The following is a 22,503-nucleotide window of genomic DNA, read 5'->3' on the forward strand; positions in this document are numbered from 1 at the left end:
GAAGGGGTCTAGGGGAGGGAAGAGGGACCTGGGGGGGCCTGGGGGAGGGAGGAGGGGCCTGGGAGGCCTGGGGGAGGAAGGAGAGGCCTGGGGGCGCCTAGGAGAGGGAGGAGGGGCCTGGGGGGGCCTGGGGGGAGGGAGGAAGAGGCATGGTGTCTAGTGATGGATCCTGGCATTGCCACTGCCTCAACTTATTACTCTTCTGTAAAATGGACTTGAACCAGACCAGGAGCCAGAACAAGTGGGAGTTGCGTGTGCTTTGCCACAGAGCCCCAAAACAAGAGAAAGCGGGCATGTGATTTCATTCTTTTAAATGTAACCTGCAGAGAACTGTTTGAGTCAAACCAACAGTCTTGTTTTAAAATCAAGCATGGGGGCGCCTGGGTGGCTCCGTCGGTTGAGCGTCCGACTTCAGCTCAGGCCATGATCTCGCGGTCCGTGGGTTCGAGCCCCGCCTCGGGCCCTGTGCTGACAGCTCGGAGCCTGGAGCCTGTTTCCGATTCCGTGTCTCCCTCTCCCTCTGCCCCTCTCCTGCCCATGCTCTGACTCTCTCTTTCAATAATAAACATTAAAAATTTTAAATCAAGTATGAAACCACAGCCATGAGCGGAAAAGTACACTGTCAGACGGGCACCGTGAAAATAAGCAGGTGGCTGCCCCCACGTCTCATTAATACGTGCCGGCCCCTTGTTCATTTGTCTGTCCCCCTGCCTCTCTTCGCCATCGGGTGGTCACAGGCACCGGAGATTCCAGAAAAGTTTGCTGGAGAACTGTGTAAAATCAAGAAGCGAGTGCCCATTAATCCACAGTTTACTGGTTGCTCCCCTGGGGAAAGGCCACGATTCCGTCTGGGCAGAGGAGACCTGGAGTTGAGGTTCTGAGGAGCCACCAGCATTTCAAAGGAGGCTGGCCCCAGGCTGGCTGGCCGCAAGGTTGCTCAGGGCCTTTGCCCAGCCAGATCCTAGGACCCTTTCCAGCCCCGGCTGCTGTGCGAGTCACCGTGCAGATGGTCCGGGCAGCACCTCGGGGACCCAACTGCCGGGGACAATTGTCCTTTTTGCCCCAGCATTGGCTGTTCCCAGGCGCAGACACAGGCACAACAGAGCAGGCCACGGCCGAAAGCGTGGCCAGATGTCGGAGGGGATCAACGGGGAAGGCCAGCCTCGTGAGGCAGCTGGGCAGAGGCCCTGGGCTTGTGGGACAGCAGCCAGGACAGGCACATATGCTAACGGGCTCCAGGACTGGCAGAGCCCAGCAGCCAGCTGTCCCCGGGTGGAGGCCCCCCCCCCCAGCAGCTGCAGAAAGGCGGGGGCAGCCTCGCAGTGGTCCCAGCCCCGGGACCCCCGGGGGGGGAGGGGGGCCGTGCATGTGCGGCTTGGAGCCCCACACTGCGCTTGGGGACACCTGCCCACGCAAACCCAGACAGGTGACGAGCCGAAGTCAGGAGGCTGCCAATGAAAAGCGCGAGCAGGGAGGTGGCAGGAGACAGGTGGCCAAGGGCATTCGTCCTTTCAACAAATGTTCGCTGAACGGCGACAACACGTGCGTCTTCGTATCCACGATTTTTAGTTTTACTTTAGAAGGCAATACATATACTCCTTGTAAAAATATGGGAAGAATCTAGGAGCGTATCGAGTCAAAAAGCGAAGTCCCCCCCATTTTACTTCTCCGGTTCCACCTTGCAGAGGTAATCATTGTTAACAGCACGGTGTATGGCCTTCTGGACTTTATTTATGTGCATACATCACACGTCCATATGGGTACATTCATATACCATAGCTTTCTAACCGAAAATAGCATTGTATGCTTCCTACTGCTCTGCAACTGGGTGTTTTTCACTCGGCACTGTGTCACATTTTACGTGTCAGTACATACATCCGGGCCATTCTTTTGGACAGCTAAATAATATTCCATATTATGAATAGAAGGAGTGACACTTTCACCTGCTCCCTATTCTCTCTCCCACTGCTGCAGCGAACATCCTGGGACACACATTCTTGCACACTGGTCAGCGTATCTGTGCTGGAGAGCTGGGCCCAGCAGCGTCACTGGACGATGGAGTTGGGGCAGTAACATGTTTCATGACACTGCTACCCAGCCTCTGAAAACACGCCATGGGGGTGGCCTTGCAAACAGTGCTAGTTGTTAAACTTTTGAGGCTCTCAATCCCTTTGAGAGACAAATGAAATCTCAGCACCTGTCCCTCTACACATTCGGCGTATGATTTTCAGGGGTTCACAGGCCCGCTGCTCGGAAGTCCAAACAGAACTCTGGGCTAAGACCCCCCCCCCCACCCCACCCCTTTATAGGAAGTCCCCGCCAGGTCAGTGAAAAGCTGGGATAACACCTTTTCGTCCTGAACACCATTCGATTCGGGCGGGCGCCTCGGGCAAGGACCACCTGATTCGCATGAGGGGCGAGTACAGAGCCTGGAAGCGGGGAGCAGGCAGAGGGCCAAGCGCTGCTGGGCTCTGTCGGGTTAATTGGATTGTTTCCTTGTACCATCCCGCAGGTGACCACAGATAACTAACCACCAGAAGCCCCCGGGACTATTTCACACTTGGACAGGTCACGATTCCAGGCCTCGGGGGTGGGGCCGTATCTACGCTCCCCTTGGCTCAGGTGACCTAACTTCCCTGAGGACACGGCTCCCAGACCTGTCATCCTTCCCTGGGATGGGGTGGGGTTCACATGAAGTAAGAGACGGGGAAACGTTCCCAGAAAAGCAAAAATCCCCTTTATAAGGAAAAACAAAGAGTTGGAGCAAAACAAGGGGGGAAACAAGGGGGGAAAAGTGTCCATATGCCCCTAAGATTTTTTTAATACTAGAATATAAGAAAAATTGATCATTTTTAAAACCTCATTGAGGATTTGCAGACTCCGGCTTTTCAGACTAGTAGCCCCAAACTTGCTGATCTGAGAGAGATGGTTTGTTTGTAACCAAAGTTTCTCGTAGATCAGTGGTTCTCAAGGGGTGTCCCACCAGGGGACATCTGGCAATGTCTGGAGACATTTTGGGTTGTCACGACGCAGGGGGAGGTGCTCCTGGCACCTAGAGGGTAGAGGCCAGGGATGCTGCTAAACGTCCCACCATGCACGGGAGGCGCCCCCCCCCCAACATGTGGCCCCAAATGTCAATCAGACTGAGGTTAAAAAGCCTTACTCTACAGAAAACGCAGGGGTCATAGGCCACAGCCACTAGCCGGAGAACAGGCCACTGGTAAGAGTCCTGGGTGTCCTTGATTTTCTTCTGCTCCGCTTCCTGTGTCGCCAGTCATCCGTCTCCAATTTGGAAGCTGCTAAGAGCCTGTCTGCCACTGGTGGGGAAAGAGTAGACCCACTACAGGCCACAAACCCCTTCGAAGAGTGACAGCTGTCGTTGTAGCAAAGATCAGACCTCCACTGCCGCTGGGCCTGGAGCAGGAAGGTTTTGGGGTAAAGGGTGCAGGGGCCCTGGCCTCATTACATTTTAAAGTAAAGTTTTTTCCGGAGGAAATTGAAACAACCAGGAATCTGCTTGTAAGTCCCTTTCTGCGAAACAGCATTAGCGACCTGTGAAAACAGGAGCACAGGGGAGTCCGTGAGCTCTCTCGATGGAAGGAAGGGTTCCAGAGAAGGAGGAAGGGGGATGTCCACTGAACCAGCCCTGTAACAGCTCTGGCTTGTCCTCCGTGTTTAGGAGTCTGTTTCTGCTTGTTCGTTTGTTTTGTTTTTTTAGATTCCACACAGGAGTGAAAGCATACGGTATTTGTCTTTCTCTGTCTGACTTATTTCACTTTGCATAATACTCTCTGGCTGCGTCCATGTGGTCGCAAATGGCAAGATCCTATTCTTGTTTACAGCCGAGTAATATTCCACCGTAGATAGACCTCACATCTCCTTTATCCATACATCTATCAGTGAACACTTAGCTTGCTTCTGTATCTTGGCTGTTGTAAATAATGCTGCAGGGGACGGGGGTGGGGGATGGGCGAAATAGGTGAAGGGGAGCAAGGGGAATAAACTTCCAGTTACGAAATACGTCGGCGTGATGAAAAGTGCAGCATAGGGAGGGAATATAGTCTAGACTATCGTAATAACTTTGTATGGCGACAGATGGCGACTAGACTTATTGTAGTGAGCATAGCACAATGTACAGAATTGTCAAATCACTACCCAAAACTAATGTAACGTGACTACATATGTCAACTACACTTCCATAAATACATACATACAAAAATATATAAATAAAACCCTAAAACCTACTTTAAAAACCAGCTCTAGGGGCGCCTGGGTGGCTCAGTCGGTTGAGCGTCCAATTTTGGCTCATGATCTCACGGTTCCTGAGTTCCAGCCCCGCGTCGGGCTGTCTTCTGTCAGTGCAGAACCTGCTTCAGCTCCTCTGTCCCCCCCCCCTCTCTGCCCCTCCCCTGCTTGCACTCTCTCTCCTGTTCTCTCTCTCAAAAATAAATAAACATTTTTAAAAAACAAAAATAAACAGCTCTACCTGCAGCCTCCTTGAGCTGGGAGGGAGAGTGTTTAACAGAGAAAAGTATCTCCACTATGAGTTTACAAAACTCAAAATGAGAAATGAGAAAATTCAAAACTTCACAAGGCTCAAATCAAATTGAAAGGTTTCCTTAAAGAAAAGTTGAGAGAAGAGATGAGGCCCAGGAGTCAAGTGCACTGCTTGGCCCTGATGGACTCCCACCCCCAACCGGCAAGGCCCCCCTGCTGCTCCCAAGGTCACCTGCCCAGAGTCATGGCGCCCCCTGGAGTTGTACCAGGTGGTGACCCTGTACTTGCTTTTTCTTTCTCCGCTGCTCTGCTCAGCAAAGCCCAGAGCCAGAGCCTCCCCAGGAGGAAGGCAGGGTCCCAGACCTTCTAGATCCTTCTCATGACACAGAACACCTGAGCAAGCAGGAGAGGCCCATGTGTGCTCTGAGTGGGATTTCACTGAGTGAGTCTGGGGCCCTATCAGACCATCCTTCCTGCTCTCCCCCGGGGGACCCCCAAGACAAGGGGAAATACTTGAGGGTCAAGACTGAAAGACAAAGGGGCGCCCGGGTGGCTCAGTCAGTTAAGCGTCTGACTTTGACTCAGGTCGTGATCTTGGAGTTTGTGAGTTCGAGCCCCGCGTCGGGCTCTGCGCTGACAGCTCGGAGCCTGGAGCCTGCTTCCGATTCTGGGTCTCTCTCTCTCCCTGCCCCTCCCCCACTCATGCTCTGTCTCTCTCACTCTCAAAAATAAAAATATGTTTAAAGAAATGTAAAAGACGAGAAGACTACACAGTGGGGCATGCCTCACGACCCGCCCTCAGGAACGCCACTCAGCTCCGGCCACTGAGCTGCCTTGGCACGGAGGGCTGCCTCTGCCAGTGGGAGTCCCAGTATCAGCCTGGGACCTCAGAGGAGCCAGGGAAGGCAGCCCTCCGAGTAATGGGCAAGTGTCACTGTCACGGTTACAGTAACGGCAACACCAGCCCTCACAGCAAGCCAACCTCCGGTTTGGGCCTGGGGCCCCGCCAGCCCCACCTGAGGAGGACACGCTGCCCCTCCCAGAAGCCTCCCCTCTCTCTCCCAGAGGACGGCAACGCTCACCCTGAGCAGGAGGGTCTGCAGGTCCTCAGAGCGAGCCCACTGCTCGAAAACACCATCCAAGGTCTCCACGTACCAGGAGCCGCTCTTGGTGTCCCTCCAGGAAACAAAACCTTCAGAAGCAGAGAGGCGGAACTTTATCGGAGAGCCGCTAAGAGCCCCCCACACCCCGACTGGGGCCACCTGTGGACCTGGACCCATTCACACATCCACACATCTCTGCGCCCCGTCCTGTTCACGACCTTCTTGCGTGGTCGTGAGGCCACCACCGCCTTGGGACTTTGGTTCTGGTTCCCGCCTTCCCAGCAAGGGAACCGAGGCTCCGAGAAGTCAAGTGACTCACCCAAGGGCTAAGAAAGGAAGGACTCTAATGCCCGTCACGCCTGCTACGTGCCAGGCACTGTGCTCGGGGATGTGCTAGCCACCTTGCTAATCCCCGCGACGACCCCTGACGTACGACTGCTCTTCCCATTTTAAAGATGAGAATACTGAGGCGGGGCCAGGACACGGGTGAGGCAAGTGAGGCACAGAAACCCAAGAGCACAGGCCTCCTTGAATTCTGCATCCTAGCTGAGGCTCAGAGAGGCGAAGTGACTTGCTCGGGGTCCCGCAGATGGCAAGGCTCAGGGCCAAGACACCCCCAGGTCGCTCCTTAACAACACCGCTGCTTCTAGGGCTGACAGGGGGACCCGCCGGCTGGGAGGACACCTGATGTGCTCACCTGGGAAGGTGGAGTAGGACACAAAGATGTCACTGGGTGTGGGCAAACTAGACACGGCGTCCGGCTGGTCAAAGGTGCCTGGGCCTTCCTGGAACGGGACAGCGTCTGGCTCGGAGTCACTGCCAGGGGTCCTGTCTTCAGGGGACGTGGAGGCCACCTCAACCCCATGGTCTTTCCGCTCTGCAGGAAGCAAAAACGGACAGCACTCGTCACTGAAACACCGACCAGAGCCCCTGCTCCTTGCTTCTTGGCGACACCCGGCCCGCCCCAGCCCGAGACTGCCTGATTCCCTCCGGAGCCAGGGTTCCAGCGCTGAGCGAGAAACAGAAACCGAAGCTTTACTTTTTACTGTGACAAAAGTTTTGCACACCCATTAGGTAGAAATTGGGACGGGGGTGCAGAGATTTCTTTTCTAGAGCTGTGAAAACAAGGGGCGCCTGGATGGCTTGGTCAGTTGTGTCCGACTGCAGCCCAGGTCATGATCTCATGGTTTGTGGGTTCGAGCCCCGTGTCGGGCTCTGCGCTGACAGCTCGGAGCCTGGAGCCCGCTTCAGATTGTGTCTCCCTCTTTCTGCCCCTCTGCCAGTCACTCCCTGTCTCTCTGTCTCTCAAAAATAAATAACTACTAAGAACAAAAGCTGTAAAAGCAACTTATGAGGTACACACCCAAGAGAACTCAAAACAGAAGTTCAAACAAATCCTGGCACAGCGAAGTTCACAGCAGCATCATTCACAACAGGCAACAGGTGGGGACGCCCCAAGTGTCCGCTGACAGATGAACGGATACACAGAAGGTGGCACAGACAGCCAGTGGAATTTCACCCAGGCTTAAAGAGGGATAAAGTGCTGATACCTAGGGCCATGTGGGTAGACACGAAAAACACGCGGAGCGAAAGAACCAGATGCGAGAAGCCACGTATCTGGCTCCGTTCATGTGAAAGACCCAGAAGGGGCAAATCCATGGAGAAGAAAGCAGGTGAGCAGTTGCCCGGGATTGAGAGGAGGCAGGAAGGGGGAGTGAGCCCTGAGGGGTATGAGGTTTCAGTCTGGGGCGATGAGACAGTTCTGGAACCAGGGAATGGTGATGGTTGCACACTTGTGAACGCACTCCCAGCCGCTGAATTGTATGCACTTGAAAATGGCTACAGTAGTCAACCTCACGTCATGAAAAAAACAATTCACTTTATTCAGCCTTGAAAGGGGGGGGTGCCTGAGCCCCCGGAAGGGCTCCAGAAACCCTTCCCTAAGGAACCCTCCGGGCCACTCTGCCCTCTGCTTTTACAGAAGCTCCTTTTAGCTGCTTTCTATCTGGAGTAGCACACTGCACCCTGCAGTGAGCTCTCCCTCCGGGGAGCTTGTGCCCGGAGAAACTCCTGCCATGTCGCCATCCCGATGGCTCTGTGATGGGAGCTGTGTGTGGCCCGAGTCCTACCCTGACCCCTGGTTTCCAGGTCTGCTGCTGTGTGGGGGGGAATTAGGATTTTAAAATGGAAAAGACGGCTAAGGAAATCATCCAGGATCTTGCAAGCCTGACATAGCTACCCCCATTTCTGCCTCTTAACCTTTGGGTTGTGGCCCATGGGCACATTGTCCCGGGAGCATTTCTCCACATCTCCACAGTCCCCATCACAGCTAGTTCAAATGGCTTTATAATGGTCTGTTTCAGTGATACGCCCTCACTAATCCATTTCCTTAATGTTGGCTATTTAGATGATATCCAGTTTTTGGCTCACGTGGCCACAGGTGTCTTTACATAGAGGATTTTTATTATTATTATTATTTTAACGTTTATTTTTGAGAGAGAGAGAGAGAGAGAAGAGTGCAAGCAGGGGAGGGGCAGAGAGAGGGAGACACAGCCTCTGAAGCAAGCTCCAGGCTCTGAGCTGTCAGCACAGAGCCCGATGCGGGACTCGAACCCACGGACCGCGAGATCGTGACCTGAACCAAAGTTGGATGCTTAACCAACTGAGCCACCCAGGCACCCTGTTTTATGTAGAGCGTTTTGACTTCGCTTGAATTATTTCCTTAGGGAATTACTGGGTCAGAAGGTATAAACATGGCCAAAATCTCATGACCTATGATTTGATGCCTTCTTTGATTCCCTAAAAGAAGATAGCTTGGTAGGCACAAATGATAAGAGTAGAATAAAATAGAGAAGAAGTAAAACTTCAAGGGCAGAAGAAGAGTACATTCGGGATCTAGAAACGCATGTTGTAAGGTCCCGCGTGCTTGCTAGAGGCGGCCCGTGCGTTTGGCTTTGTGCTTTCCAGCAGCCGAGGCAAGATTGCATAAGGTCGAATTGCTCACAACATCCACCTTACTTGGCATTCGAAGACAGAAGCCAAGAATGGCAATTTTTCTCCGCTCGGTTGTCTGAAAGGGAGGGAACACTGTCGTATGACGGACTGTTCCCTCAACTCTATCCCTGTCCACCCCCAAAAAGCAAAGAGACGAGTTCGATGTCAGTTTTTTAAACCTAAGTCTCAATGTAAATTGAGGACAGAGATGTTTCTGTTTGGGCATTCAGCTCCCCAGAAAGCAGGACCCTGTCTTCTTCTTTTGTGTCTTCTTCGGTTTCTGTGTGGGTGCTCTGTACCCCAGGGGTAGTCTGTGTGTGTGCGTATATGTGTGTGTGTGTATCTACTACGTGTGTCACAAACCATGATTTTATTTTTTTAATTTTTAAAAAACGTTTATTTATTTTTGAGAGAGAGAGAAAGAGGCAGAGAGAAAGGGAGACAGAGAATCCCAAGCACGGGGTTCGAACTCATGAACCGCGAGATCATGACCTGAGCCAAAATCAAGAGTCAGACGCTTAACCAGCTAAGCCACCCAGGCGCCCCACAAACCGTGATTTTAAAGAAGCCTTTGTAGAGGCACCCGGCTGACTCAGTCGGCTCCCTCGGCAGGGGGCAGAGACAGGGCAAGGATGGTTCTGGCAACCCCATAATGATAGCCCCAACATCTATGGGCCTCTCACTCCATACACTTGACTCGGGAACTTGGTAATCTGTTTTTGCTCTTACAGCCAACCTTCAGGGGCTGGGATTCTGCCCGGGTGTCTGGAAATGACTTGCAGTGGAACAGGGGCAGGGACGTGAGATGTGGGTGGCAGGAAAGGTTGGGGCACTGCTGTGGGGGAAGCCACAGGAATGGCTTAAGCAGGCAGAGGTGGGCAGAGGGACGACCTGGGGAAGCCGGAGAAGACATGGTGGGATCCGAAAGGGGAATCTGGGAGAGACAGGAATCTCCATTCCCGTGTCCTCCTCATGCGACAGACAAACCTGATGCGAAAGCCTCGCCCCCGGGGTTATCTGTCTTACACATGGTTTGTTCTCAGACAGACTCACAAATTCAAACCCCTCCGTAAGGCAGACTGACTTCCCCAGAAAAATGAACACACAGCAGGATTTATCAGCATCTAAAACCCACAACCACCACGGCAACACGCTGTTCCTCCTTCTGCCTTCTCGGAGTGATTTCTAGAAGTCTAAAGAGGGGTTGCCCCAAAATGAACAGCTCGGGCTAACAGAGGCCGCTCAGCCTTGGCCAAGCGCATCACGCTAGATGCCAAATTACGCTATCTACTCACTGACATTCCACACCCGCGCTACTCACTTGGAGGCAGGGATCTCTGCTCCAGGGTATGCACCCCTACCTCTTACCAGTGGGGGGCACGACACGTCAAAGGATTTGAAAACTGTTTTAAGTTGTAATGACAGTGGATTTTACCAAAGCAACACAAGAGTCACCGAAACCCAGGGCAGACGTTCAGATGGCCGTAAACAAGAGGCCACCCTGCAGAACACGGGTGCAGACTGCAGACCCGGCAGCATTTCTGTTCTCAGCACCGTGCCGCCCCCGTGTGGCCACAGCGTTACACACAAGGTCAATAGCGGGCCCGGGGGGGCTGAGCAGGGCCCAGAATTCCAAAGCCAGGATCGTGATCACTGCATTGCAGCTTTGAAATCTTGCTCCTCCCACTAAGGTGGGTGTTTTGTGGTGGAGGGAGTCTACATTACTTAAAATTTTGCTTATGTGATTTTTATATGGTTCTGTTTCATATTGAATAATTAGGATGCACATAAGATGCAACCATCCTGTGAGCTTAGTGGCAGGTCTGGGGGGACCAGAGGGGCCTGGCCTTGGCCTCGAAGAGCCACCAGGGGATGAGGCCATCTCAACACAAGGAGAAAGCGCTGTGACAAGGGAAGGACAGGGGCTGCGTGAGCACAGAGACTAACCCTGACTCTGTGCAAGGGAGGGGGTGTATAGGGAAGACTTCCCGGACACAGAGACAATAAGCTGTAACTAGAAGAATGGATGATTAAGAGTAGGCCAGGAGGGGTGCCTGGCCAGCTCAGTTGGTGGAGCACAGGCCTCTTGATCTCAGGGTTGTGAGTTCGAGCCCCCCGTTTGGCACACAGATTTTTTAAAAATAAAAAACCTAAAAAAAAAAAAAAAAAAAAAAGAGGGGCACCTGGGTGACTCATAAGCGACCGACTTCAGCTCAGGTCACAATCTCTCAGTTCATGAGCTCGAGCCCGGCCTCGGGCTCTGTGCTGACAGCTCGGAGCCTGGAGCCGGCTTCGGATGCTGCGTCTCCCTCTCTTCCCTGCCTCGCCCCCGCTCACGCTCTGTCTCTCTCAAAAATAAACAAACATTAAAAAAAAAATTTTTTTTTAAAGAGTAAGCCAGGAGGGCAGGCAGAGGGATGGCACAGGGAGGGCTGAGGAGCAAGCCAGAGCCTGGGAGGGCTGAATGGTGCTGGGGCGGGACACGGCATGCCAGGCTGGGGGATGAAAAGTGGCCCGGGCCAGATCCCCGCGGACCTTGTGGGCCTGCTGAGGAGTCCAGAGAGTGACACGGGAAAGACCTTCCGTGCTGCCGAGAATGGGCGATGAGGGGGCACTGAGCCGGAAGACCAGCTAACCGTGACTTTCCAGAAAGCAGGTGTCCCAGCTCGCCCTTCGTCCACAGTTCCCTTGCCTGTTTCATCTTTTATTCTATTCACACAGGAAAGGACCACTCGCTTCAGAGTTAACAACATCACTTGGTGACACATTCTGGGTCGTAAAACAACAACGAGCTAGGATTTCTACAACTCCGAGAGCGGCAGTCTTTCCACCTTCCCATTACCGTAACTCTCAGGTAACCGTGCTGGGCTCAGGGGGCTCTTAGGTGACACGGGGTGCTCTGGGGTTAGGGGAGGGGGAGAGTCCAGGTTTGCAGTGATGCAAATGAGCCAGGCACTACGTTCAGTGCTGCACATGCACCAACTCGTGCGCTAAATATTTCACGGGGACGCTAGGACGTGGGTCCTGTTATTATCCCTACTTGCCAAGACTTCTAGAGATTAGCTGGCCTGTGTTTGTGCAGGAACGAAGTAGCCACCAAGATCGAACCTGGGGTTCTCAGTCACCCATGGCTGAGTTACGGGCATGGGTCACGACAGTGATTTGATACAGTTCCAGTCACATTATAAATTCCAGGGGACAGAGACCCTGTGTAGCTTGTATCTCGAACACCTAACACACAGCCTGGTGTATACAGCAGATACTCAGTACACACGTATCAGATGAATCACGTGACCAGAGCCTGCTCACCTAGACGAGCCACATCCCCTCACATCACCCCTGCCAATGTGGAACAGTACGGGACAGATGGACGCGTTCAGAAGATTATGCTACAGGTACAGGTCGTTGGTGTGAATGGCGCCCCCTTTGGGCCGGCTGGATAGCTCCGTGGTACAACAACGCAGAGGGGGCTGGGGGACAAGGAACTGGCATGTCTTTCAGACATCCTTGCCCTTGGAGAGCCCTGGGCCAAGGGAACGCCTGGGACAGGATGCCCAGGGTCCCCCACCTCTGCCATCATGTCCCACCATTCAGGACACACAATGTTCTCTCTTCCTTCCTTTTTTTTTTTTTTTTTTTTCACTTTATAAGGAAACCAGGTAATGGTGACGTCGGACTTAGGTTTAAAGTCGGGGCATATGGCAAAATCACAAAGGATCCAAATGATCCTTAAAAATTACTGACATCTCCAGTACTTGGGCCTTTGGCAATTCTAATAATTGGTTTAGCCCCGGCCTCCCTTCCTCTGGGCCAGTGGAAAGAGGGTCTAGCTGAGGGAGGTCGGGAGAATGATAAGGAAAATGAAAGGGTTTTGTTTTTTTTTTTTTTTTCTCTGTCCCCTGCTTTGTTACTACTGAGTCTCTGGAGTTGAAGCTGCCAGAGCCGAATGAGCCCCTGAGGCTACCGCACGGTGACACGGTAGAGGCTCTAACCTCTACAGGCTGGACACAGCTGGGGCCTACTCTAACCGGAGGGAGATACTGCAGTGTGGACAAAGGGACCATGTCTGGGACCCTCTGACTGCTTGGACCCCCTTGGGCATCAGGAGGGGCTGGATGGAGGAGGAGGCAGGGGGGCGGCTCCTTCCCCACTAGAGTCACCTGCAGGGAGACTGAGGACCTGCTTACCCCCACCACAGGCCTGGATAAAGAAGAGCTTGGGCTTCCCTCCCAAGCTGGGGCAGCCGGATCCATTGAAGATGTTCACAATTTTCTCGATGGACACAGGACAGCCATCTGTGCCATAAACAGCCCCTGGGAACTGGCGGTGGCTGGCCTAGAAGACCAAGAATCCTGGTTACAAAACCAAGAAGTTGGAGGAGGAATCCAACCACTGTCCAGAGGCTTTATGGGGGTCAAGCATTTAGAAGGCCCCAGCCAGGGGCATAAGGCTGATTTAGACAGAGGTTCGTTCTGGAAGGGCCCTGGTCAGCATCTATTCCAAGGGTCTCAGACTCCCATGGCTAAAACAGCCTAATGGGAGAGTGCCAGCCAGCTTCTTCTAGATCAGTGGTTCTCCAAGTGTGGTCCCTGGACCAGAGGCATCAGCATCACTTGGGAACTTGTAAGACCTGCTGATTCCTGGGCTCCCCCCTAGATCTAAATCAGGAACCCTGGTGGTGGGGACCAGCAATGTGGTCTTTCAGGAGCTTCTGATGCAGGTAAGCATTGAGAACTACTGCTCTAGGCCAGTTCTTCTCAAACTTTATGTGGACAGGACCTTGTCAAAGCACAGGCTCTCCATGAAAAGGTCTGTGGCAAGGCCTGAGAGTCTGAATTTCTCATGATTTCCTGGTGAGGCCTATGCTGCCGGTCCAGGGGTCACACCACGAATGAAAAGGGGCAGTCCCTGCCCAGCTGTAGGCCAGAGTTTTGCTCTGTGAGGATGTGGCCTAGTAAGGCCCGACCACTGTGGTTTTTCAAGAGAAGCTGGAAATCCTGATTTTTGTGCAACAGTTGCCAGTTTGGAAAACACTGTGAAACCCCCACAGGGGACGACAGGCCTCCCGCTTGGAGCTTCTGACCTATGCCAACGCTCAGCTATAAAGATGAGGAAGTTGAGGCCCAGGAAGCAGGAGGTGCCGGGCCACGACGATGACCCAGCACATTAGTGGCCAAGCCCAGAGGGGGTCCCAGTGTCCTGACACCCAGCCCAGAGCAAAGGGCCTGGGACAATGCAAGACGGAGGCAGGAGCTGCGAGCCCCTGTGTGCAGTGCCCGACTCTGAACAAAATCCAGGCTAGGAGCTCTGTGAGCAGAATTCGTCTCCTCCCTGCCTCTCCCAGATGGCTTCTCCCAGGAGGGGCATCCATTTCCTCAGAGGGCCGGATGGCTCCCAGGAAAACAACAGGAGATAGACAGGGCCCCACGGCTCTGCCCACAAAGCCCAGGGTGTCTTGGACACAGGAAGGGACGGGGCTCCTTCACAGCCTCTCAGCGCAGCGTCTCCGGGCAGCTCGTACCTGACAGCCGTGAGAGAGGATGACCACCACGCAGCAGTCCAGAGCACCGTGGTCCCGCCGCGCCAGCTCCACCAACACCTGGACCATTTGCTACAAGACAAGGTCACAGATGAGCCAGGCCATTGACGCAACAGGTCCCCATCCTGGGCCCTCCCGGGCAGAGCACCTTCCCTGCTCCCAGGGCCAATACTGCAGTAAGGACAGTCCTAACAGCCACAGTAGCCACCGTTCTTGGGGACAAGGTGCCGTGCTTGGGTGCTGTTCACGATGCCCCTAGGAGGTGAGTACCATGCCTGCTGTCTAGACAAGGAGACTAAAACTCCGGAGTCACGCGGCAGGGAGCGGGAGTCCACACCCCAGGTCTCTCTGAGCCTGCAGCTCGAACTGGTACCCACTGAGCCACGCTGCCTCTCCCGGGGCTACAGTCCTAAGGGCGGGTGTCGGGGAGTCGCTTGCTTTCGGGTCTCTCCCAGGACCCTTGTCCCAGCCCACCCCCCCCATCCCTGACCACAGGCAGTGACCGGACCTTGGCCGTCTGGTCATGCTTCACGTCCACCACGAAATGCAGCAAGGAGAAACGTCGCTGCAACTTCTCACAGTCGATATTGGAGCCGGTACGGGTCTGGAGCCTCGACTCGAGGCAGAAGTTCATGTTGTTGATGATGAGGCAGTGGCCACAGGGGTCCGCGTTCAGGACATACGCCTGCCCAAGCACAGGGACCCACGTCAACCGGGGTCTCACTGCACTCCCCAGGAGCGAAGGCGAGCCCCAGGTTTGCACTCATGCGGTTGATGGTCTGGAGATGTGGGACAGAAAGTGGGGTCTGCCCTCTCTCTGACCGAGGAGCTGCAGGCCTACACCCGGCATTCCAGGGCAGAAGCAAACGGACGGCAAACCAGATGGGCGTGAGCACGAACGGTACGACACGCAGCCAGCTTGGGAGAGAGACCAGTTCCCACAGCAGCACTCAGCTGGGAAACTCAACCCCCAGAGCCGTTCGCCCCCAAAGGACCGGACAGATTGTCCCGTCCGAGGAGCACCTGAGAACCATGGGGGGGCGGGGGCAGCGCTCTGTCGGCAGACTTGTGCCCAGATCCACCCTCAGAGTATGGATGCCATTTCCCGGCCAGACTCCCCTTCTCCCTTGGAATCCTCCCTCATCGCAGCCTGTCCTTTTTGTCACAGTACTTAAGATTTAGATTTAGGGGGCGCCTGGGTGGCTCGGTCGGTTAAGCATCCAACTTCAGCTCAGGTCATGATCTCACGGTCCGTGGGTTCGAGCCCCGCGTCGGGCTCTGTGCTGACAGCTCAGAGCCTGAAGCCTGTTTCAGATTCTGTGTCTCCCTCTCTCTGTGACCCTCCCCCGTTCATGCTCTGTCTCTCTCTGTCTCAAAAATAAATAAACGTTAAAAAAAAAAAAAAAAGATTTAGATTTAGACTTAGGCTTAGACTCAGACTCAGACTCAAATTTAGATTTAGATTTAGATATTTCTTTGTGCAAGTAGCCTCTGCTAGGCTGATGGCTCCACAAGGGCTAGAAACACAAGGGGTCCGCTCCCAGGTATCCCAGCATGGGGCCCAGGACTGGCACGCAGGGGTCAAACCAACAAATGCTGTCAACAAGAGGGAGTGACTCAGTCCCACGGCCAGTGGTGAGGCCCGCCTCAAGTGAGGTCTGACCCCCTGGCTTCACAGAGGAGCAAAGAGCAGGTAGGGTTGGACAGCCTGCTCCAGGAAGAGCTGTGCCAGGGCCAGGGAGCTACGGGGGGGCCTGGGGCCCTCTCTCCAGCTGGGGCTCCTGACCCACCGGCAGAGGGAAGGGCCTGGGAAGTGCAGAGCAGACGAGCCCAAGGCCAACAGAGCTGGCCCCAAATCACATAAAGACTCACCAAATCAGCATTTCGCTTCGAAATTTCCTGAGCATCTGGGGAGAGAGAAAAGGAGAGAAAACGTGAATGCCTGGCCCAGCAGGAGCAGGGCAAGGGCCTTTGAAAACAGAAGGGCAAGAACTCGGGAAGCCTCCGGCACTGCTGGTGGGAGTCTAGGGGCACAGCCACCTTGCAGAACTGCTTAGAAATGTCCAATGACGTTAAACACACACCTGCCCTCTGACCAGCAATTCCGTTTCCGGGTATATGCCCGAGAGAAAGGAGCACAATGGGGCATTAAAAAGAGCCAGCCGTGGAGGATCACTGAAGCCTTATTCTTCATGCCCAGAATTAGAAACAACCCAAAATGTGCATCAGCAAGTCGACAGACAAGCAACTTATGATAGAGGCCCTGCAAGGCAACACTCCACAGACTGAAAAGAAAGCAGGCGCTGACACGTGCATTGCCACGGACAGCCACGAAACATTCGGCCAGGGACAAGAAGCCAGAAGGGTCTACGTGGTGTGAGTCCATCTATACGAAATTCTAGACCAGAAAGGCATGAGGGAAGCTCCAGGAGAGTGGACACTTCCTGTCTGTGGAATCCATGGAGCCCAGCACCCAGAAAGTCCTCGGGAAAGATTGGCAGAATGACTAAACGAGGAACGGTGGCAATGTTTCCTTCAGTGTCAAAGGAGTTTTCATTCCAATTAGCGAGAAGTGCAATGACCCCCAGCCTCTATGGTAGTTAGGACTTCTTTTCCTTCTTAAACAAAGAGAACTGGGTGGTTATCGCAGAGCTGCAATGCTGAGTTGAGTTGCACTGGAATCTATTCTCATGATCCAACAATATGGTGCCGTTCGTTGCTCACAGAGGGCCTGGACCCCTTACGGGGAACTATCCTCTTATGAGTTTAAAAAGCCATGCCAGAAGAGCATTCACATCCCATTTTTAATCAGAAATGGTTTTAGGATTGAGGAGGGCACCTTTTGGGATGAGCACTGGGTGTTGTATGGAAACCAATTTGACAATAAATTTCATATATTGAAAAAAAAAATCCTTTACCTGGAAAAAATAAATAAATAAATGAATATGTGTGTAAAAAAAAAAAAAAAAAGAAATGGTTTTAGGGGAACCTGGGTGGCTCAGTCAGTTAAACGTCCGACTCTCGGTTTCAGCTCGGGTCATGATCTCACAGTTGTGAGTTCAAGCCCCACGTCCGGCTCTGTGCTGACAGTGCAGAGCCTGCTTGGGATCCTCTCTCTCCCTTTCTCTCTGCCCCTTCCCTGCACGCACTCTCTCTCTCAAAATAAACTTCAATTAAACAAACAAACAAAAAGGAAATGGTTTTATCTTCCTGAAGAATCCTACAGTTCACAGCCTTAAATCTGAAACTATTGCTCATTTCCAAAATCTCACTGCACCCCCAAAAATATAACTATCATCCACGACTGAAAAATTCATTCATTCCCCAAATCAGTAGTATCCATCCACAAAGTGAGAGAGGGACATCAACAAAATGGCAGAATAAGAGTTTTCTACTGCCTTCCCCAACAAAGAACACCAATTTTGACATCATCCATAATTGAGACCACCTTTGTCGAACTCTGGGAATCCAGCAGAGAAGTTCCAAAACACTGCTGGTGCAAAAAAAAATCCGAGATCGGACACACTGAAGACGTTAGTCAGCAAGTACTGGAGGAGTTGAGTCCTCCTTCAAATTTTTTTTTTTTCAACGTTTATTTATTTTTGGGACAGAGAGAGACAGAGCATGAACGGGGGAGGGGCAGAGAGAGAGGGAGACACAGAATCGGAAACAGGCTCCAGGCTCTGAGCCATCAGCCCAGAGACCGACGCGGGGCTCGAACTCACGGACCGCGAGATAGTGACCTGGCTGAAGTCGGACGCTTAACCGACTGCGCCACCCAGGCGCCCCAGTTGAGTCCTCCTTCAAATGCAAAGCCAACACATGACTTCCAGAAACATGAGAAATCAAGGAAATAGGACCCCACCAAAGGAGCACAGTAATTTCCCAGTAACTGACCCCAAAGAAATAGTAATCTGCAATGTGCCTGACAATTCAAAATCACTGTTTCAAGGAAGCTCAGTAAACTACAAGAGTACACAGAAAGCCAATGTAACAAAATCGGGAAAACAATACATGACCAAAACAAGAAGTTTAAAAGATAGAAACCACACAAAAAGAACCAAATAGAAATACGGGAGCTGAAGGATGCACTGAATGAATTGAAAGGAATGCAACAGACAGCATCAACATCAGATTCGATCATGCACAAGAAAGAATCTGTGAAGTAGAAGACAACTCATTTGAAATTACCCACTCAGAGAGCAAAGAGAAAAGAACAAAAAAGAGTGAAGAAAGCCTACACGAATGATGGGTTATCATGAAAAGAAACAATCTATGCTTTATTGTAGTCCCAGAAGAAGGAAGAGAGGGAGAAAGGGGTAGCAGGCTTATTTAAAAAAATAAGGGCTGAGGGGCTCCTGGGTGGCTCAGTTGGTTAAGGTTAAGCGTCCGACTTCAGCTCAGGTCATGATCTCACAGTTCATGACTTCAAGCCCCACGTCGGTCTCTGCGCTGACAGCTCAGAGCCTGGAGCCTGCTTTGGATTCTGTGTCTCCCTCTCTCTCTCTGCCCCTCCTCCACTCACACCCCATCTCTCTCTCTTCCTCAAAAGCCAATAAACATCAAAAACAATTTCTTTTTAGTTAAAAAAAAAAAGTAATGGCTGAGAACTTCCCACACCTGGGGAGAGAACTGGATATACGAGTTCATTAACCTCATAGTTACAACTGCATACCGACCGTTGTCTTGGTACTCACAGATATCACTGAATGGTCCAGAACCAATGTCCACTGGCCTAGGCACCTCTGGTCTGAGAACCTCTGGCCGGAGCTTGGCTGGCCACAGCTCCTCGGGCCCCAACACCACTGGAGTGAGTTTTTCCGGAGTCGGCTTTAAAGGATACTGCCTCCTTCTGAGCTCCTCTGGTTTGAGGCCCATTGGTCCAACCACCACAGGCATGAGGTCCAGGGGTCTGACGGCCTGTGGATTCTGCTTTTCTGCTTGCCGACCCATTCTCAGCAATGAAGCCAGTGCATCCTGGCCTGTGTCCTCTAAGCAGGAGATGAACAAAGGAAGGGCCTGACTCCCTCGGGTCTCTAGATCTATGACAAGCTGCCTGACCTGATCGCTCCGAGACCCTGAGCCCGCATGCTGTTTGGAAAAAAAGACACGGCACTATTAGCCACATGATTTCCTGGGACTCTCACCATGTCCGCCCCCCCACCCCCCGCCCCAACACTTCCCATCTGGTATAAGTCTGACCAGTCAGGCACGAGGGCAAAAACCCTTTGCTTATCTATTCATTCAGCATTTTGGAGGCATCTCCCATGAGCCCAGCACTGTGCTAAGTGATGAAAATACAGCAGCGAACATTCTCAGTCCTCAAGAAGCAGGCATCTGGGCACAGAATGCAAACAGACAAATCAACAGTGGCACACCAAGGAGAGAAGTGCCAGCAGGAGGGTCCAGGGCCATCCAACTTAGCCTTGGGAAGCCAGGGAGTCCTCCAGGAGGGGATGTCTTCACGGAGACCCCAGGGAACATTAGGAAGTGAATCGCGAATTCAGAGAAATGAAACGTAAGCTGGAGTGGGAAACAGCAGCGAGGGGGAGGTCTCTGAGCGGTGTGCCGAAACAGCCGGGAGAAGCCGCTGAGGACCTTTACGAGTGACAGAGTCAGAGCTGCCTCTGAGAAAAATCATCCTGGAGGCAGGGTAGACAGTGGAAGGGGGTGAGCCACAGCCAGGTCGGGTGGTGGCAAAGACAGTGCAGCAGGAATGGAGAGAAATAAATGGACAGACCAGAAAAATACGGAAGGAGAGGGGCGCCTGGGTGGCTCAGTCGGTTGAGCGTCCGACTTCAGCTCAGGTTGTGATCTCGCGCTCTGTGGGTTCGAGCCCCGTGTCGGGCTCTGTGCTGACAGCTCGGAGCCTGAAGCCTGCTTCGGATTCTGTGTCTCCCTCGCTCTCTGCCCCTCCCCCATTCTCTCTCTCTCTCAGAAATAAATAAACATTAAAAAAACTTTTTTTAATAAGGAAGGAGAATGCATGGGATTTGGGCATCAATTGGGTGGACTGTGACGATGCAGAAAAGGTCGAGGTTTACGGGTGTCGGGATGGTGGGGCTGGTCGCCAACACAGGGAAAAGGAGGAAGAAGCTATTCATCAGCTCGCTGTCCTTTGAGACCCACTCTGGCCAAGTTCCTCACAGGGGTAAGACATCACCCTCTCCTCAAATATCCTACAGCAGCACTGTCCAAGGGAACTTCCTGTGATGATAGAAATGTCCTTCATCTGCTCTGTCCAAACGCATGAGTCCCATGTGGCTCCTGAGTACTTGGGTCCTACGGCTGGGAAACTGAATTTGCTATTGTTTTTAATGTTTTTTAATATTTATTTTTGAGAGAGAGAGACAGAATGTGAGTGGGGGAGGGGCAGAGAGAGAGAGAGAGGGCGACACAGAATCTGAAGCAGGCTCCAAGTTGTCAGCACAGAGCCCGAAGCGGGGCTCGAACTCACGAACTGCGAGCTCATGACCTGAGCCGGAGATGGATGCCTAACTGACTTAGCCACCCAGGTGCCCTGTAAGTGTTCTATTTTATTTAACATTAATTACTTCAGACTTACATTTAAATAGCCTCGTGTGGCTAATGGCTGCTAAGTTGAACGCCACAGATCTGTAATGTTACTGCAAAGATAACCCTCACTAACAAAACAGCTACATGCCTTTCAGCATTTCCGGAACACTCACAGTAAGACAGACCCCGTGTTAAATGCATCATTTCATCTAGTCCCCCCCTCAGTAACCTTACGGGGTTAAATTACAATTCTCCTCACTTTACAGATGAGGGAAACTGAGTCTCAGCAAGGCATTGCGACTTACTAATATGTACCAAAGCCAGGATGAGGACCCAGATCCATGCGGCTCAGCCAAACCAGGGGTGGCAAATGGCAGCCTCTCGTTCACGTGACAGTACTTCGAAAACCTGAATCTGTTGCTAACATCTAGAATCAGGGAATTTGACATCAAAATCAGGACTTTCAACTTCTTTTTACGTAACGTGAGAGATCTGGAAACATGGACTGAGCTGGAGCTGGGGGGCCACCCACCGCGGTGCCCACCTATTGGGCCTCTGTGGGCATCTGAATTTGCAACCCCTGTGAATGTATCTGAAGGCAAGGAAATGGTCTCAAACCATTTCCACTCTTCAGTTCAGGTCACACAGCAGATTCTCATGAGACTTCTTCTAATACTAATATTCACTGCTAATTTTTCATACGACACTTATCCTATTAAAGACTTCCTCACTGGGTCAGGCCAAGCTCCTGGATGATGCAGAAAATGGACAGTCTGCAAGCAGCCCACCGGGCACTGGCCAGAGGCCCCCAGAAAGCCGCACACACCCACTGCCCCTCCTGGTAGGAAATACCTCCTGGAACCTCCTTACCTCACAGGCCTGTGGCGAGGGTCAAATAACACAAAGACATGAAACTTCTTTTAAAGAGAACCTCACATGTTCACTTTATTATTTTCTTCATTACCTGCATCGGCACCCCCCCCCATCTCTAAAACCCCTTAGGAAACATAAACTCAGCACAGGAGGGGCTGGCCAGAGAGGACAGGGCACAGCCAGCTAAGCCCTCACTCTGAGCCTGACGCAATTGTGTTCCACACCCACTATCTCATGTAGCTCTCACAATACTACTGTTGTCCCATTTCACAGCCCAGAAAACTGAGGCTCACAATGGATCAATGACTTAGCCAGGGACACAGAACCAGGCAGTGTGACACCCCAGCTGGGCGCCCTGAACCTTCATGCCAGCAGGTGAAACACAGGCCTCCATCCCGGCCAGAAGCACAGGGCTCCAGCAGCCAACGGTGCACGCTGGTGGTGCTGGGCGTGGAATCGCTCTAGCAAGCCCTGGAAGAGGCGTTCGGTATTGCACGGTTCGGCTGGGCGATCTAGTGCGCTCAACGCCGTGAGGGAAAAGGGGGTTCCCACATGATGATTCCCCAAAGGGGATGGGTACCGGGGGCACAGGCGGGGAGGGGAAGGCGGGAGCTCGGCCTTTAAGACATGCTGTGCCTTCAGCAACCCTCTCGGCGCGGCCTCGCTGACCCCAGCCGGGACGTGAAGTCTGCGGGCGGCGCTGGAAGCGGGGCGCACCTGGATGTCCTCGATCATCGCGGGCGTGAAGAGCTGGCGGGTCAGCAGAGCGTCCCAGAGCGAGGCCACCTGCAGCTCGCCGACCAGCCGCACACGGCACCGCCGCAGGAGCTGCCGGTCAGCCTCGTCCATGGCGGCCCGACGGCTGGGACCCGGGCGGCCTCGGTCCGCTTCCGGGCCTCGGCCGCGGCGCCCCGCCCGCCGCCCAGGACCCGCCCCGGCACCGGCCGCCGCGACGCGCTCCGCCCCTGCATCGCCCCTCGC

The 22,503-nt window shown here is 53.0% G+C and overlaps 1 protein-coding gene across 2 annotated transcripts in view; it reads right to left on the minus strand.

Annotated features, from left to right (window-relative positions):
• CASP9 (caspase 9) overlaps positions 1-22,463 on the minus strand; it is a 42,189-nt gene extending 19,726 nt beyond the window's left edge. Inside the window, exons 1-9 of one of the 2 annotated variants that reach the window (XM_040461974.1) lie at positions 22,240-22,460; positions 18,831-19,224; positions 16,006-16,040; positions 14,642-14,818; positions 14,116-14,205; positions 12,782-12,929; positions 6,298-6,477; positions 5,580-5,689; positions 1,713-3,552 (exon numbers count right to left, since the gene is read on the minus strand). In XM_040461974.1, the coding sequence (XP_040317908.1) occupies positions 3,463-3,552; positions 5,580-5,689; positions 6,298-6,477; positions 12,782-12,929; positions 14,116-14,205; positions 14,642-14,818; positions 16,006-16,040; positions 18,831-19,224; positions 22,240-22,371 (1,356 nt within the window). In that variant the 5' untranslated portion in view covers positions 22,372-22,460 and the 3' untranslated portion in view covers positions 1,713-3,462. Of the gene's footprint in view, positions 1-1,712; positions 3,553-5,579; positions 5,690-6,297; positions 6,478-12,781; positions 12,930-14,115; positions 14,206-14,641; positions 14,819-16,005; positions 16,041-18,830; positions 19,225-22,239 lie in introns of those variants that run through there. The other variant, XM_040461983.1, reaches the window with a different exon arrangement.
• Positions 22,464-22,503: the final 40 nt, after the last annotated feature.

This window comes from Herpailurus yagouaroundi, unplaced genomic scaffold, assembly GCF_014898765.1.
Source record: "Herpailurus yagouaroundi ecotype Mexico unplaced genomic scaffold, PumYag 77, whole genome shotgun sequence".
Lineage (NCBI taxonomy): Eukaryota > Metazoa > Chordata > Mammalia > Carnivora > Felidae > Herpailurus > Herpailurus yagouaroundi.